Below are 14,318 nucleotides of genomic sequence, written 5' to 3'. Positions count from 1 at the left end.
AAGTTAGGTGGGGGACTAGCAGCTTGCCTTATGACTTTAGTCAAGGTTTAAGTTGTGTAAACCCCAACTCTTTGATTAGTGCTTAGACTGGTAGTGATTGGTATACGTGCCATCCCACTATCTACTGAGCCCCCATATTGCCTTTATGAGGGTGATTACTGGGATAGCAAGAGACCCTCTTTTAGAGACCAAGTAGTAAACTTACCCTATGTCTCACATATATGAACTAGAACCTATCTTTAGGGTGTATGCTCCATAATATCTTTTGCATCAAAACAAGTCTAACCCCAAGACATCTTAAACTGCAAGACTTGTGAATGAAATGACCACCACTACTAAATTTTCCATCATGAAATATGGAAAAATTCGGAACTGTCACTATTGACTGAAGGAGACTGCCTTAAAAGCGATATTAAGAAGCTATCACCAATCAAGAACCTAAATTGCACTGTGAACAAGTTAATGGCTCACTTCCAAAATGTGGATGAGGTTGTATTTTTTAGGAAATATTGCACTTATCAAACATTAATGAGAAGGGCGTTGGCCCATCTTTTGTGCAAAATCTATCTTTTGGTGAATATGCTTCAAGCAAACAACTCGAAAGGCAATAGTCCTAACAAAGCAATGTGACAAGAGAACCTATGTTTATGAGGTGGTGGCTATTAATCGTTCACGAGAAGGCTGCATCCATCCCCAATATACAAAGCATTCTTATCACAATCATGCATTATATCATGCATTTTCTTATACATCTATGCACGCATTAGCAAACCTAAAAACATAGGTCCCCCTTCTAGAATCCACAACACTTAACTAAGGAAAAGGGATGGAAAGTGAAGAAAGGTCACACCAGAAGCTCAGTACCAAAAAAAAGAAGAAGCTTGAAGGAGTTTGAAATGATATTGCGCACCTAATCGGTTTGTTTGAGACAACTTTTTTCTTTTAATGAGATCATGCATTATCAAAAGTTAATCTTGATGTTTTTACACAACACCTGAAAATGAATCCTCCAAAACAACACCTGCACTTTACACTGAGAATGAATGGCCAAACTTTAAAGAATACATGGTAGTTGTAGAAGAGGAAGAATGCGATGAAAATAATTTTAGGGAATTCATAAAATTAATTGAGCAGCATAAACAAGCTTGGAAACCCGTTAAAGAGGAACTTGAAACCATAGATGTGGGTAATGAAGAAATTAAGAGAGAGCTAAAGATAAGGATTGTGATCACTCATAGAGAAAGAGAAGAGTTAATTGCATTACCTTGAGATTATGTAAATGTTTGTGCTTGGTCCTACGACGATGTGCCTGGTTTCGATGTGGATATCATAGTACATAGGGTACCGCTGGTAGAAGGATGCAAGCTGATTAAGCAATAACTGAGGAGAACTCATCTAGATGTCTTAATCAAAGTAAAAGAAAAATTTGAAAAGTAATGGAATGCTGGTTTTTAGAAGTAGTTAAGCATCCACAATAATTGTCCAACATAGTGGTCGTACCAAAAAAGAAAGGTAAAATCAGAGTTTGTGTGGACTTTAGGGACTTAAACCGGACTAGCCCTAAAGACAATTTTCCTCTACCACACCTAGATATGTTGGTTGGCAATACAACATGTAGCTCCATATATTGATTGATTTTTGGGCTACAATTAGATAAAAATGATGAAAGAAGATATGGAAAAGACAACATTTGTAACATCATAGAGGACCTTGTTACAAGGTTATGCCATTTGGGTTAAAGAATGTTGGGGCCACCTATCAAATGTTCATGGTGACTCTATTTTATGACATGATGCACAAAGAGATTGAAGTATACGTGGATGGCATGATTGCTAAATCTAAAGAGGGAGAGAATCATGTCCAAATATTGAAGGAATTATTTGAAAGACTAAGGAAGTATAAGTTGAGGCTTAACCGAGCAAAGTGTTCATTCGGGGTGAAATTTGGGGAAGTTGTTGGGATTTGTGGTGAGTGACAAAGGGATAGAATTGAATCCTGACAAAGTAAAGGCTATTTAAGCTATGCAAACTCCTAAGACTGGGAAAGAAGTAAGAGGGTTCCTAGGAAGATTAAATTACATTGCCCAGTTTTATATTATAATTAACCACAACTTACGAACCAATTTTTTGTTTGTTAAGGAAGAAGAATCCTGGAATTTGGAATGAAGAGTGCGAAGAAGCTTTTGAGAAAATCAAGCAGTACCTGCTGAATTCGTCACTGCCTGTTCCTCATGTACAAGGAAGGTTGTTGATCATGTACTTAACAATGACTGAAACATCAATGGGATGTGTGCTTAGACAACATGATGAAATCTAAAGGAAGGAAAGGGTCATTTATTACCTAAGCAAGAAGTTCACAGAATGAGTCGAGGTATACTGTGGTTAAGAAGTCGTGTTGTGCATTAGCATAGGTTGCAAAGAGATTATGTCAATATATGTTGTATTATACTATGTGGTTAATTTCCAAAATTAGACTCGTTAAGATACATATGTGAAAAGCTATATCTATCAAGTCGAATTGCAAGATGGCAAGTTCTGTTGGCCGAGTACGACATAGTATGTATGACAAGGAAAGTTGTGAAAGGAAGTGTTATTGCTGATCACCTAGCTGACAATGCTAGTGAAGATTTGCCAAGTGAAAGGGGAATGTCAAACCAAGGAAGAGAAGTTGAGGCCTTACCTAGAATACTTGTCTAAACTAGACGGGGAATTTGAGGAAATAGAGTTTACCATCTAGGAAGGGAAATAAACCAGTTTGTTGACGCTTTGGCCACACTAACTTCTATGGCTAGAATAGACTTTGGGCACAAGGTGCAACCGATACACATTGATATCAGGAATAACCCAGCTCATTGTTGCTCAGTCAAAATCGATGGAAACCCTTGGTACTACGATATCAAGAACTTTGTACAAAACCAGGCATATCCCACGGGGGCATCCAAAATAGATAAGAAGACCTTAAGAAGGTTGGCAATGGATTTTTATCTTGATATAGAGATTTTGTATAAGAAATCATCCGATGAGACTTTGTTGAGATGTCTGGATGAAGCTGAGGCCAATGACGCATTACGGGAACTCCATGAAGGGATTGGCTTAACCCATGCTAGTGGACACATGATGGTTAGGAAAATACAAAGGGCTGGTTACTTTTGGATGACATTAGAAAAGGACTGCATCGATTATGTTCGAGAATGCCATAAGTGTTAAGTGTATTATAGTGATAAAATCACCGCCCCTCCAGTTCCTCTGTTTAACTTGAGAACTCCATGGCCCTTCGCAGTGTGGGGGATTGATGTGATTGGGCTTGTCAACCCAAAATCCAACAATGGTCATAGGTTTATTCTCGTGGCTATCGACTACTTTATAAAATGGGTAGAAGCTGGTTCATTCGCTCATGTGACGCAAAAAATGGTGAAGAATTTATTAAAAGAGATTTGATCTGTCGATATGTCCACCAAAAAAGATTATAACCGATAATGCTTAGAACTTCAATGGCAAGATGATAATAGAACTCTATGCTAAATGGAAAATTAAGCATTCTAATTCCTCGCCATGTAGGCCAAAGATGCCTAGTGCGGTAGAAGCTACTAACAAAAATGTCAAGAAGATTATTAAGAAAATAGTAGTCACCTACAAGGATTGGCATGAGATGTTGTCATTTGCCCTTCGTGCGTACTGCACTGCAGTCTAAACCTCAATAGGATCCACCTCGTACACGTTGGTATACGGAATAGAGACAATGATACCTTTAGAAGTGGAAATCCCCTCATTGAGAGTATTGATAGAACTCTAAGCTAGAAGAGGTAGAATGGATAAAAGTTAGATATGAACAACTGAACCTGATAAGTGAGAAAAGGATAGTTGCAATCTATCATCATCAACTCTATCAAAGAAGGATGACCAAATCATATGACAAGAAGCTTCGACCTCAAGGATTCCAAGAAGGAGACCTCGTACTAAAGAAAATATTGCCTTTACCAGGAGAAGATCAGAGTAAATAGGTGCCAAACTATGATGGCCTTTACGTGGTGAAGAAAGCTTTCTCAATAAGAGCTTTATTGTTATCTAGAATGGATGGAGAAGAGCTAGTTAGACCTGTGAATGCTGACTCTAGAAACAAAATACTATGGTTGATGTATTTCGTAATTTCCCAATCAATAAAATAAAGTTTGGCCATGAATTCTCTCTATAAAGAACCTTTTCTTCATAAAGCGCATGATCTCATAGCATTTGAAATCATTTACTTAAAAGAACTAATTTTACGCATGACTCCAAGAAAGAAATCATAATATGTTCAAAATGACTTAAGCAATCCCCAAATGGGAGGGAACAAAACCAAATTCAAACCTGACATGTATTGCACGCCACACTAGGGGCAAAACATGCACATAGGGGTCCATAGTGAACCAAAATCCAAAGGGGTATCATCATAAAAACCTTTGAAACACCTTTATAGGAATTTCTTGAGACATAAATGATACATATATGAAAAGTGTTAGTTTTAATGAACAAAACCAGATCTTTCGAGTATTCTTAAAATAATTAAGGACAATATTCAATGGAGCAAGGAAAAGCCCTATAAGAAACTAGAAATATCTTCCCCAAGCATGAAAAGGATAAGAAATGTAGCATGTGGAGTGAATTCTAGTTTAAGAGGATAGGTCAGGCAAACAAATGGAAATAAGAGCTCAAATAAGGCCACAATGGAAAGGGGGACCTATGTTTCCAAGATAGGTAACAAAAACATACATGTTGTGTGGTCATCACACTAACCTAATAGGAAAAGTGCGACGAAAGCTAGAATAGTTTCAAGTTGCAGAGAACCGTTGAGATACAGGATCTCAAGACAACTGAACTAGAAAGGATGGAGATATCAAGTCAACGGAACTATGGAGAAGAACAAGAATTGTTAATCAACATTGCTACCGATTCCAACCATAAAAATGGGTGGTTTGGTGTTTTATTTTTCCTTGAACTTGTTTGAAATTGTAGATCTGAACCCGAAAAGAATTTTTGTTCTAAGTTGATTGTGAGTTTTTGAGCCAATTCTTGGATTGTTAGAGGTTATCTATATACTTTAAAAGGTGTTTAGAGGTTTTTTTTTTTTTTTTCCAGATCAAAATATGATTGAAAGTGAACTTCTCCTGGTCTGAAGCATACCAACCTGATTTTCCTGCGACTAGAGGTTACCAAAATCTAGGTAGTGAGCTACTTTAGGTCCAAGTGTGCTTGTGCCTTTTCTGGAGGCTTACGAACTCTAGGCCTTCATAGTCTTGAGAGACTATGTTTTTTTTGTTTTTTTTTTTTGTCCAATTATATCTATTACAATTGCATTTTTTTTTAATTTCATCATATTTGGTTGATTATTAATTGAGCAATGTAATTTATTTAAGTGTGATTTTTTTTTTCCAATCACTTAGATATTTTGATGGTTATTGATTTTATAGGTATTTATTTTAGATACAAAATTATATATATAAAAATTGTTGAGCTCAATTGAGTCCATAACCCGAGTCACATATTTGACTAATTAGCTTTGGCTATATAGGCTTGATAAATTTTTTTTATTGCATAAATAGTTCTTGATTTATTTAATTAGATGTATGTATGAACTTTTTTGAATTTTGTTTTGGATTTTTTTATATACAAAAATAAAAATTTACATATACATTTTAGATGATGATGATATTTTTGCATAAACCTTATGTCATGGTACCAAGTAATGGTCCGTGACTTGATGCAATCAATAATGGAATATGGAGCTTTCAGATGGTGATTGAGAAGTGAAGTTGAATAATAGACAAATAAAGCAATCACATGGTTTATTTCTGAATTACAAAGTTTTGTCTGTCAGGTAGATGAGGAATTTCAGAATGGTTAGAAAATATGAGCAAACAGCTTGAGACGACAGACATTTTCAAACAGATTTTAGTTGACTCTGCTGCATTTGGTTAATAATTTAATTGGCTAAGAATTATTTTTTTAGTTTCTTTAGTCCTATGAATGTGTTTGACAAGGCAAACACCGAAAGATTGCAGATTTATGTGATCTTCTGCCAAGAACTCTTGTTCAAGCAACTCAGAACAAAGGAATATATATGGGCTTTCCGGAGGCCTTGTCCAATTCATGGCTGTGGATCCTCTGTAAGTCATACAGGAAGAGGCCCAATTGTGCACAAGGACTTCTAGACTTTTGAGCCTAACCCAGAATTTGGGAAGTCCATGCACAACTCTCGCAGGTAAATCATAGACAAGAGGCTAAAAGCTAGGCATGAAGAATTAAAACGTTTGTTAAAAAATAATATAAATTTATATTTAATAATTTAAATTTTTAAATTAAAATAATTCGAGTTTGAATTTTATTATTTTTATTTATTTGATAAAAAAATTTAAATATAAGATAATATAGATTTATACAAGTTTAAAGTTTAAATATTTTTTCCATGAAAAAACATGTTAGAATACATTATAAATTATATATTAATAACTTAAATTGAAATAGTTTTTCCAAGCTGAAATTGCGATGATTCTTTCACGTTGAAAGGGCAAAACTACAATCGGAAGCAAACAATAAATTGAGATTTAGCAATTCTGAGGCTTTTGACTTTAACTTAAAATAGTTTATTAATATCTGTCCTGTTGCTACCAATATGTTGTACAATATCTTGGGTTTAAGTTTATTTGAGGTTCCTTTTTCTTTGCAGCACAGGAATGCTTTGTTCATTCCTGAAGAAATTGGAAGGATCTGTTGCAGTCTTAACCCGCGCTAGTCTCTTGAAGTTGTTCTTGAAATACTTGAAGCCCCAAACACTTGCCCAAATCAAGATCTCTGTAGTTCAGATAGGCAGCTCTTGGTGAGTTTGAAACGTAAGGGGCCATTTTAGGTTCTTCTCTGTTTCCTCTTCCACATCCCACGTTATAATGTGGGAAAATATTTCGAAAATATTTTAGGTTCTTCTCTGGATTTCGAAAATATTCCCGTTTCTATGTGGGAAAGGTGTTTCCGAGTCCGAAATCTCACTCATTCTCCCTCCGTAAGGTGTCAAGATCAACATCGATGTCTCCTCTTCAAGGAGCCTTTTATACAGCCCTTCCAGGCCAGTTTCTGAAATAGGTTCCTTGACGTAATCCGATTTCCCTTTGAAGAATCCCTTGAACTGAGCAGTCCTGCTGAGCAGAACATCTAAGGAGTCACTCGGTGAGAAGCCACCATAATAGAGGACAGATTGGATCCAACTCATTTCACTGCAGTTTTCGCGCATTAAGCCCAACTCAGGGAAGCTATCTTGCATCATAGGGAGAAGCTCCTCCGCCCTGCCAAGAAACAATGACGCAAACGAAACTTGAATAGTTTTATTGCCATAGGGGATAGAGGTAGCAACTGCTACAGTAGCATGGAGGAAAAGGTCTTCATGAAGCTTGTCTCCGATCCTTTGCCACTTATGAAGAAGATTGGATGCACCTTGCTGTATGGTCTTTTCGATACTAAAAACAGTTACAGTTGGAGGAACCGAAACCAATCTAACTTTCCATGAGAAAACGACTCCAAAGCTAGCCCCTCCCCCTCCTTGAATGGCCCAAAAAAGATCTTCTCCCGTTGATTCTCTATCAAGAATTCTTCCATTAGCATCAACTATCCTAGCATCAATAACATTATCAGCTGCTAAGCCATACTTCCTGAATATGGTCCCAAGTCCACCTCCACTGAAGTGTCCCCCAACTCCCACCGTAGGACAGCTACCTGCCGGGAAGCCATGGACCTTGCTCTTCTCCGCAATTCTGTAATATAACTCTCCTATGCTTGCACCTGCCCCGATCCATGCCGTCTCACTCTTGATGTCAACACTGATGGAACTAAGTTCAGCAAGATCAATAAGTACAAATTCTTGATAAGACAGGAAGGACAGGCCCTCGTAGTCGTGGCCTCCACTTCGAACTCTTATTTGCATATCATATTTCTTGGCACAAACAATGGCTGCTTGGATTTCAAACTCATTAAATGGAGTGATTATAAATTGAGGTTTCAGAGTTGAAGTGTTCAAGAATCTGAAATTTCGAATGGATGACTGCAGAACCGATGAGTAAGCAGAGCTATTTTTAGTAAGGATAACTTCTGAATATGATTTGGAATGCTGCATATGAGATGAAAAGCATTGCAAGAACATCTCACGAGCTGAACTTGAATTTGTAGACCGAGCTAATGAGACTAAAAGTAAAAGAAGTAAAAGACGCATCCTGAAGTTTGATCTTTCCATTTTTTTTAGTCCTGCAGATTGTGATGCAACAACACAAGGTAAGTTGCATCTTTATAAAAGTCCAAAATGAAGAACTTTAAAAATTATTACAAGACTTTTCTATTTTCTTGAATGCATCAGCCATTAAATCAGCGTGACAGATTCCATGTTACTTGATCGATTACACCCACTAGATTAATACCATCAATTTCAAATTAATTTTTCTACACCCAGCCTCAGCCAGATGTAGATTGGCTAAGTTCCAAGTCAAATCTATAAGACCCACTAAATTAATAACATTAACTTTGAATTAATTTTTTTAATAAAAGTCAAATTTCAAAATATAGACATATTAAAAACTCTCTTTTTCTGTTTTTTTAATGCATAGTTTGAGTTTACAAAACATAGCTCAGGACCCTCAACAAGTTAATATCATTAAAAAAATATACTCTTAACAAGTATCCCATGAACACACATAGATAAACCTAAAAACCAAGAAGAAAATAACATAAATTAAACCTAAAATCCTGCTGGAAATAGGAAACAGAATGCTTTCGATTTCCAACGTTCCTTGTCCTCGTAGGAAACGGAAAATAATTCTATTAGGTTTCCTACTTAATGATGAATCCTTATATTACACTGACTAGCTACCATACACGTTACTTTCTTCTTCCATATAAATCCATGAGCTGCTAGCACAACTTGTTTACCTCCTTCTGCTATCTCTCAATATTTCCTCTGAAATCTCCCCTGCTAATTTTTTTACGTCTTTTAAGCTTAACACCAACTACGTTAATGGGTTCTACTCAGAATCTTGATTCGGATACTGATGAATCAACTTCAAAGAATGTCCATTGCCAGAGAACCGAAAGCATATCTGGCTTTGTCATGCAAAGAATAATAAGGTCGGGATTTTCTTCCATCTTTTTGTCTCCTGACAATACAGCTTCGCGTCCTGCACTATCCCTCGATTTCTTACCTTGTTCTGTAAAGATTGAGGCTTCGACAAACCAAGGTCTCTTGCTTTGCACGCATTTCCCGCCAACATATCGAAACATTCCGAAGGTTTATGTGTGCAAGCCCACTACAAAACAATGGAAACAAATTCCGAATCCAAAGACTCGATATAGGAATAAAGCAATTGGTATGATTGTGTTAAGTTCAAGACCTTTGCATTACAAGATTGTGAGATTTTCTCAGCCTAAGTTTCGTACGGGTAGAGATACCTATCGATTTAACAATCTTCGATGCGAGGTTTTTGATTCAAAGATCCATGCATGGAAGCAACTGAAGGACGTGATTTTGAACGAGTCATTCCTTGGTTTTAATCCTGCTGTATCTGTTAGTGGTTCACTTCATTGGCTTACGTTTGGATGTAAAATTTTTGCCTTCCATGTGAAGGAAGAGATATATAGCATGATTTCGCTACCCGAACCGGTTCGTAAGAATTATCATCAAAAGCTCATGATGCTCGGTGAGTTTGAGGGAAATCTTGCCCTAATATGTAAAGAGGAAGGAGAACGTTTCATGGAGCTATGGATCATCGAGAACTATGATAGAAAAATATGGAAGAAGAAGCAGATAGTGAACTTTGAAGCTTTAACAAAAGAGTTACCATATATTATCCTTACTGGCGTCTGCAATGCTAATGTTGCACTAAGGGATGGAATTGATAAGTTGACATTCTTCAACTTAAAAGATGGAAGAACTAAACCTTTGAGGCTGGAGATGGGCTTTGATGTCGTGGAGACCTTTTCATTCGAGTCAGATTTTGAGCCTTATGTGGATGAATCTGTGTAGGAGGATTCAAGTGGAAATCAAGAACAAGAGAATTGAAACCAAGAAAGTTTTTCATGATTAAGTTGGTTTAATTCTTTAGATTTTTAGTGTCTAAAACTACTCTCAATCTACTTAGGAGTCGTTCGTTCATTGTTTTTATGGCAAAGAATTTTATTGATCTCAATGTTCTGTTGTTGGACCGTTGGTTTATGATTTCTCTATCCCTATGGTATTCAATTTTTCTGCCAATATATGAGATTGTTTAATTGTAAGACAATATACAATCAAATAAAAATTTAGTCCCTTTGGAAAATTACCTATGATTGTTAGTTTAAATTTGTTTCTCTAGCTAGTGTTGATATCTTCTTTTTTAGAAGATCTTGATATTGATTTTCAAAAAAAAAAAAAAAAAAAAAAAAAAAAAAAAAAAAACCTCAATCATAAAATATGTTCGATAGAGCGGTTGTGATAACTTTTTACACAGAGCCCAATAAAAAATACAACACAAACATGAAAAACATATTTATATTGTTTATGTTTTTTATACTATTAAAAATTATACTCAACCCAGCCTATGAATGAACACAGGAAGAAATTCATAAAAACGAAATCTTTTTGTAGATCCTAAACTTTGAGCTTAGCTAATATGATGGGCTAATGCCTCTTTTTCTTGTTTTAGATTATGAGCTTCATTTTTCTTCTGCATAGAAGCAGCCTGCCTTTTCTGATTAAAGAAGAAGGGCTCCATAGATGTTTGTGGCCTTTGGGCTAGCCCCTAATTCACATCCAGTTTTAGCCATATCTTCACTGCCTAAACTCAGGACCACCAAACCATCTGATATCAGGTCGTTGTCACTGAGCCGTGACCATTCTATGGCAAATTATAGTCCTTTCATAAATAGGATCAAACAAGGGAACACCATACAAAGAAGTAGAAATATCCTTCAAGCTCCAAATGGAATTGAAAAATCCTCAATTATATACAAACAGGCCGGCCTATGAGTTTCCCACTTGGAATGCCAAACAAGAGAAAAGAGAAATCCAAGAATAGCTACGAACACATCATCATCCTCTGATCCTCAAACAAAAGCAAAGTATGTCAAGATTACTATTAGAATCAACATGGATGATATAGACCTTGAAGTAGAGCCTCCAGCAGTCACCCCTGAGTCATGTTCTACATCTGCAATAACAGAACAACGTCAGTTACCAGGAAGCAAGAAACTGAGTCTGAGCAGGACATAAAACATGGAAGAAAAATCATGTGTACACGCCTTCATCATTTGATTCAAGTTGAGTCTATTAGAATTAAATTGAGTGTCGGCATCAATACGAGCCACATGTGATGTATAGCTGTTAAAGCCAATAGGACCTATATTCATCTGTGAGGATAATTGATGCAACTGGGACACAAAAGATTGATGAGAAACGACACTCGTCATGTTGTGTCAATCATAAAGCACCTATATATTACCTAGAATATGAGTTCATCTTCATCATCAACATGATTTTTGTTTTAAAAAAGAAGATGATTTGGTTCATGAGATGTAAGCTGGTTGTTGGTGGTGGATTTTGCTGCTGGAACAAGTTGTCGGACTGCTATCTGTTAAGAGATGTGTGAAGAATCTAAACTAGTTGGACAAAAGCAATTGTTTTCAAGCCTCAACAATGTCAGCCATGTGGAGGCTTATCGTGTGTGGATGACCCAGGAGACTACAAGCACATATGTAAGCCTTTTGTACGGATTTGGACTTGAGAGCATATGTTCCTTCCTCGAAAACATGGCAAAAATCATGGGATGTAAGCAATCAACAGCTTTTTAATCAGAACCAAAATGGAAAGAACCTTGAAACTTTCATATATGATTGACACGGTAATATTGCGGTTGTTGGGCGTTATTTTTTCACTCAATCACAATTTTGAAACCCGACATATCACCTAAAGATACGGAGGCTTAATGCACCTTTCCTTGTCCTATATATTTTGTGATTTGTGACTGTAGATAAAGCTGCTCTATGGCAAAACAAGTAACCATTCATTCACGAAAGATCAAATGAAGAAAAAGCATACACTTGGCATCAAGGTCTTTATCACTTTTCAGCCTTGATAAATAGAGGGGATAAGATCTGCTATTGTCAAGATCACAGATTTGCATTACCGTAAAGTAAGATTTATTTTATAAATTAAAGAAAAGGGAAAAGATCGACGATGATGGAAGGACAAGATTCCACCAAAAAGCAATCATGTAGCTTTCCAATTGAAAATAAAGCAACTATAGATTATTATTTCTATTACAAACCATTTGGTTAAAATCACTAGTAAAAATCTTCTATGCCTTACTTGGTAAAGTAGGGATGCTCTGCTCATTCCTGAAGAAATTTTCTGGATCAACAGCAGTCTTTACTTTCACCAACCTATCAAAATTGTCATTGAAATACTTGTAGCCATAGACACTACCCTGTTCGAAACTATCTTTACCAGCCTCCATAACACCAATGTCAAGATCCCTATAGTTCAGATATGTACTCCTTGGATTCTTGGAAACAAATGGGGTCATGTAACTGTAAAGCCTCCTTATTTGAGTCATGAAATTCTTGTCTGCCTCGCTTCCAGCTTCTTCCCAATTCACTGAATACTGCACCTTGAACAAATTGCCTGCCCTGTGAGGGAATGGAGTTTCTGAGGCAGGAATTTCATTCATTCTACCACCATAAGGATTGAAAACCAATCCAGTCTTGCCTACTTCAATCATCTTTTTCCACAACCATTCCAACCCATCTTTTGATATTGGATTCTGAACATAATCTGATTTCCTCTTCAAGAAATTGGCATCATTAGGATTCCTATCAAGAAGAACATCAGGTGACTTTCCAAGATTTTGAGACTCATCCCACCACATCACAGACTGAATCCAACTTGTCTCATTACAATCCTCCTTCTTCAATCCCAATTCAGGGAATTCTTTTCCCAATAAAGCCACAAGACTATCAGAATTCCCTAAATACAATGCCACAATTGACGCTCTAATAGTCTGATTACCGTTCCTTGTCACAGGCTGCAAGAGCATCCTCATGAAAAGATCATTACTTGTTTGAGGAGCAACTAATTGCCACTTGTAAACAACATCAGTAGCATTCTGTTCAAGTGTTCTTTCTGCTCTGAAAACAGTAACTGTCTCAGGAACAGAAACAAGCTTGATCTTGTAAGAAATTATAACCCCAAAACTCCCACCACCACCTCCACGAATTGCCCAAAAAAGATCCTCCCCCATTGCCTTCCTATCAAGAAGTTTCCCATTAACATCAACAATTTCTGCATCCACTACATGATCAACCGACAACCCATATTTCCTTAACATATTGCCATAACCCGCACCACTTAAATGCCCACCAACACCAACCGTGGGACAGATCCCCGCAGGAAAACCATGAACTTTGCTGCTCTCCCAGATTTTATAATAAAGTTCACCAAGAGTAGCCCCTGCTTGAACAGTAGCAGACTCATCGTTGACATTAACTTCAATAGATCTTAGATTAAACATGTCAAGAACGAAAAAGGGCATGTCGGAAACGTAGGAAATCCCATCATAATCATGCCCACCACTTCTGATTTTGAGCTGGTAACCAACCTTTTTTGTGCAAATAACCGTGGCCTGAACATGAGATATTTGAGTTGGAGTTACAATGACAACTGGCTTCGGAGTTGCTGACGTATTGTAACGTGCGTTTCTTATGTAAGCTCTTAAAACTGAAGTGTAAGATGTGCTAGATTGTGAGTAAACAAGTTTTGAGATTTCTTCTTGTGGGTTTGTGTTGCTTTCTAGGCATTGAAGGAAAGATTCATAAACTGAATCATCACCAGCAGCCGTGGCAGAGAAAGAAGAAGAAGTTATATTGAAGATAAGAATTAAAAGGAAGGCTAAAAGGGTTGGTTTTGCCATTTGATTTTTAGTGTAAGAGAGAATGATTGCCTTTGTGTGGATTTTAGTTAAGCGAAGAGAGAGTGTTTATAGAGAAAATAAATGCCGTTTATTTAATGGTTGAAAATGATTACCGTGTTTTTAGGAGAAAATTCAAATATGGAAGCTTTTCTTTGGCGATCAAGAAGCGGAAATTGGGATATTACGTTTGCCAAGTGAGCATTGATCTAGGAATCATAATTCTCACGCGATCGCTATATTTATTTTCTGAAAATTAATTTTTAAAAATTATTTTTTTAAAATTATTTTTTTATGTTTATTTATTATTAAAAAATTGATCAAATAAAAAATATTTTTCGATCAAAGAAAAAATTTGGTTTAGTTTCTA

General features: G+C 36.5%; 2 protein-coding genes and 1 pseudogene across 2 annotated transcripts; 1 reads left to right on the top strand and 2 right to left on the bottom strand.

The window, feature by feature from the left end:
• Window positions 1-6,596: 6,596 nt before the first annotated feature.
• Window positions 6,597-8,253, bottom strand: LOC118035879 (tetrahydroberberine oxidase-like; annotated as a pseudogene).
• Window positions 8,254-9,027: 774 nt separating this feature from the next.
• LOC118035908 (F-box protein At5g49610) lies at window positions 9,028-10,032 on the top strand. The gene has a single exon (XM_035041582.2). The coding sequence runs from the start codon at window positions 9,028-9,030 to the stop codon at window positions 10,030-10,032; it is 1,005 nt and encodes a 334-aa protein (XP_034897473.2).
• A 927-nt stretch (window positions 10,033-10,959) lies between these two features.
• LOC118035877 (berberine bridge enzyme-like 1) lies at window positions 10,960-14,025 on the bottom strand. Its single transcript, XM_035041539.2, has 2 exons — window positions 12,352-14,025; window positions 10,960-11,194 (listed from the first exon to the last, which is right to left on the bottom strand). The coding sequence occupies exons 1-2, from the start codon at window positions 13,949-13,951 to the stop codon at window positions 11,091-11,093; spliced, it is 1,704 nt and encodes a 567-aa protein (XP_034897430.2). The 5' UTR covers window positions 13,952-14,025; the 3' UTR covers window positions 10,960-11,090.
• Window positions 14,026-14,318: the final 293 nt, after the last annotated feature.

This window comes from Populus alba, chromosome 1, assembly GCF_005239225.2.
Source record: "Populus alba chromosome 1, ASM523922v2, whole genome shotgun sequence".
NCBI classification, from domain to species: Eukaryota; Viridiplantae; Streptophyta; class Magnoliopsida; order Malpighiales; family Salicaceae; genus Populus; species Populus alba.
This window is presented reverse-complemented; position numbering and strand designations above follow the sequence as displayed.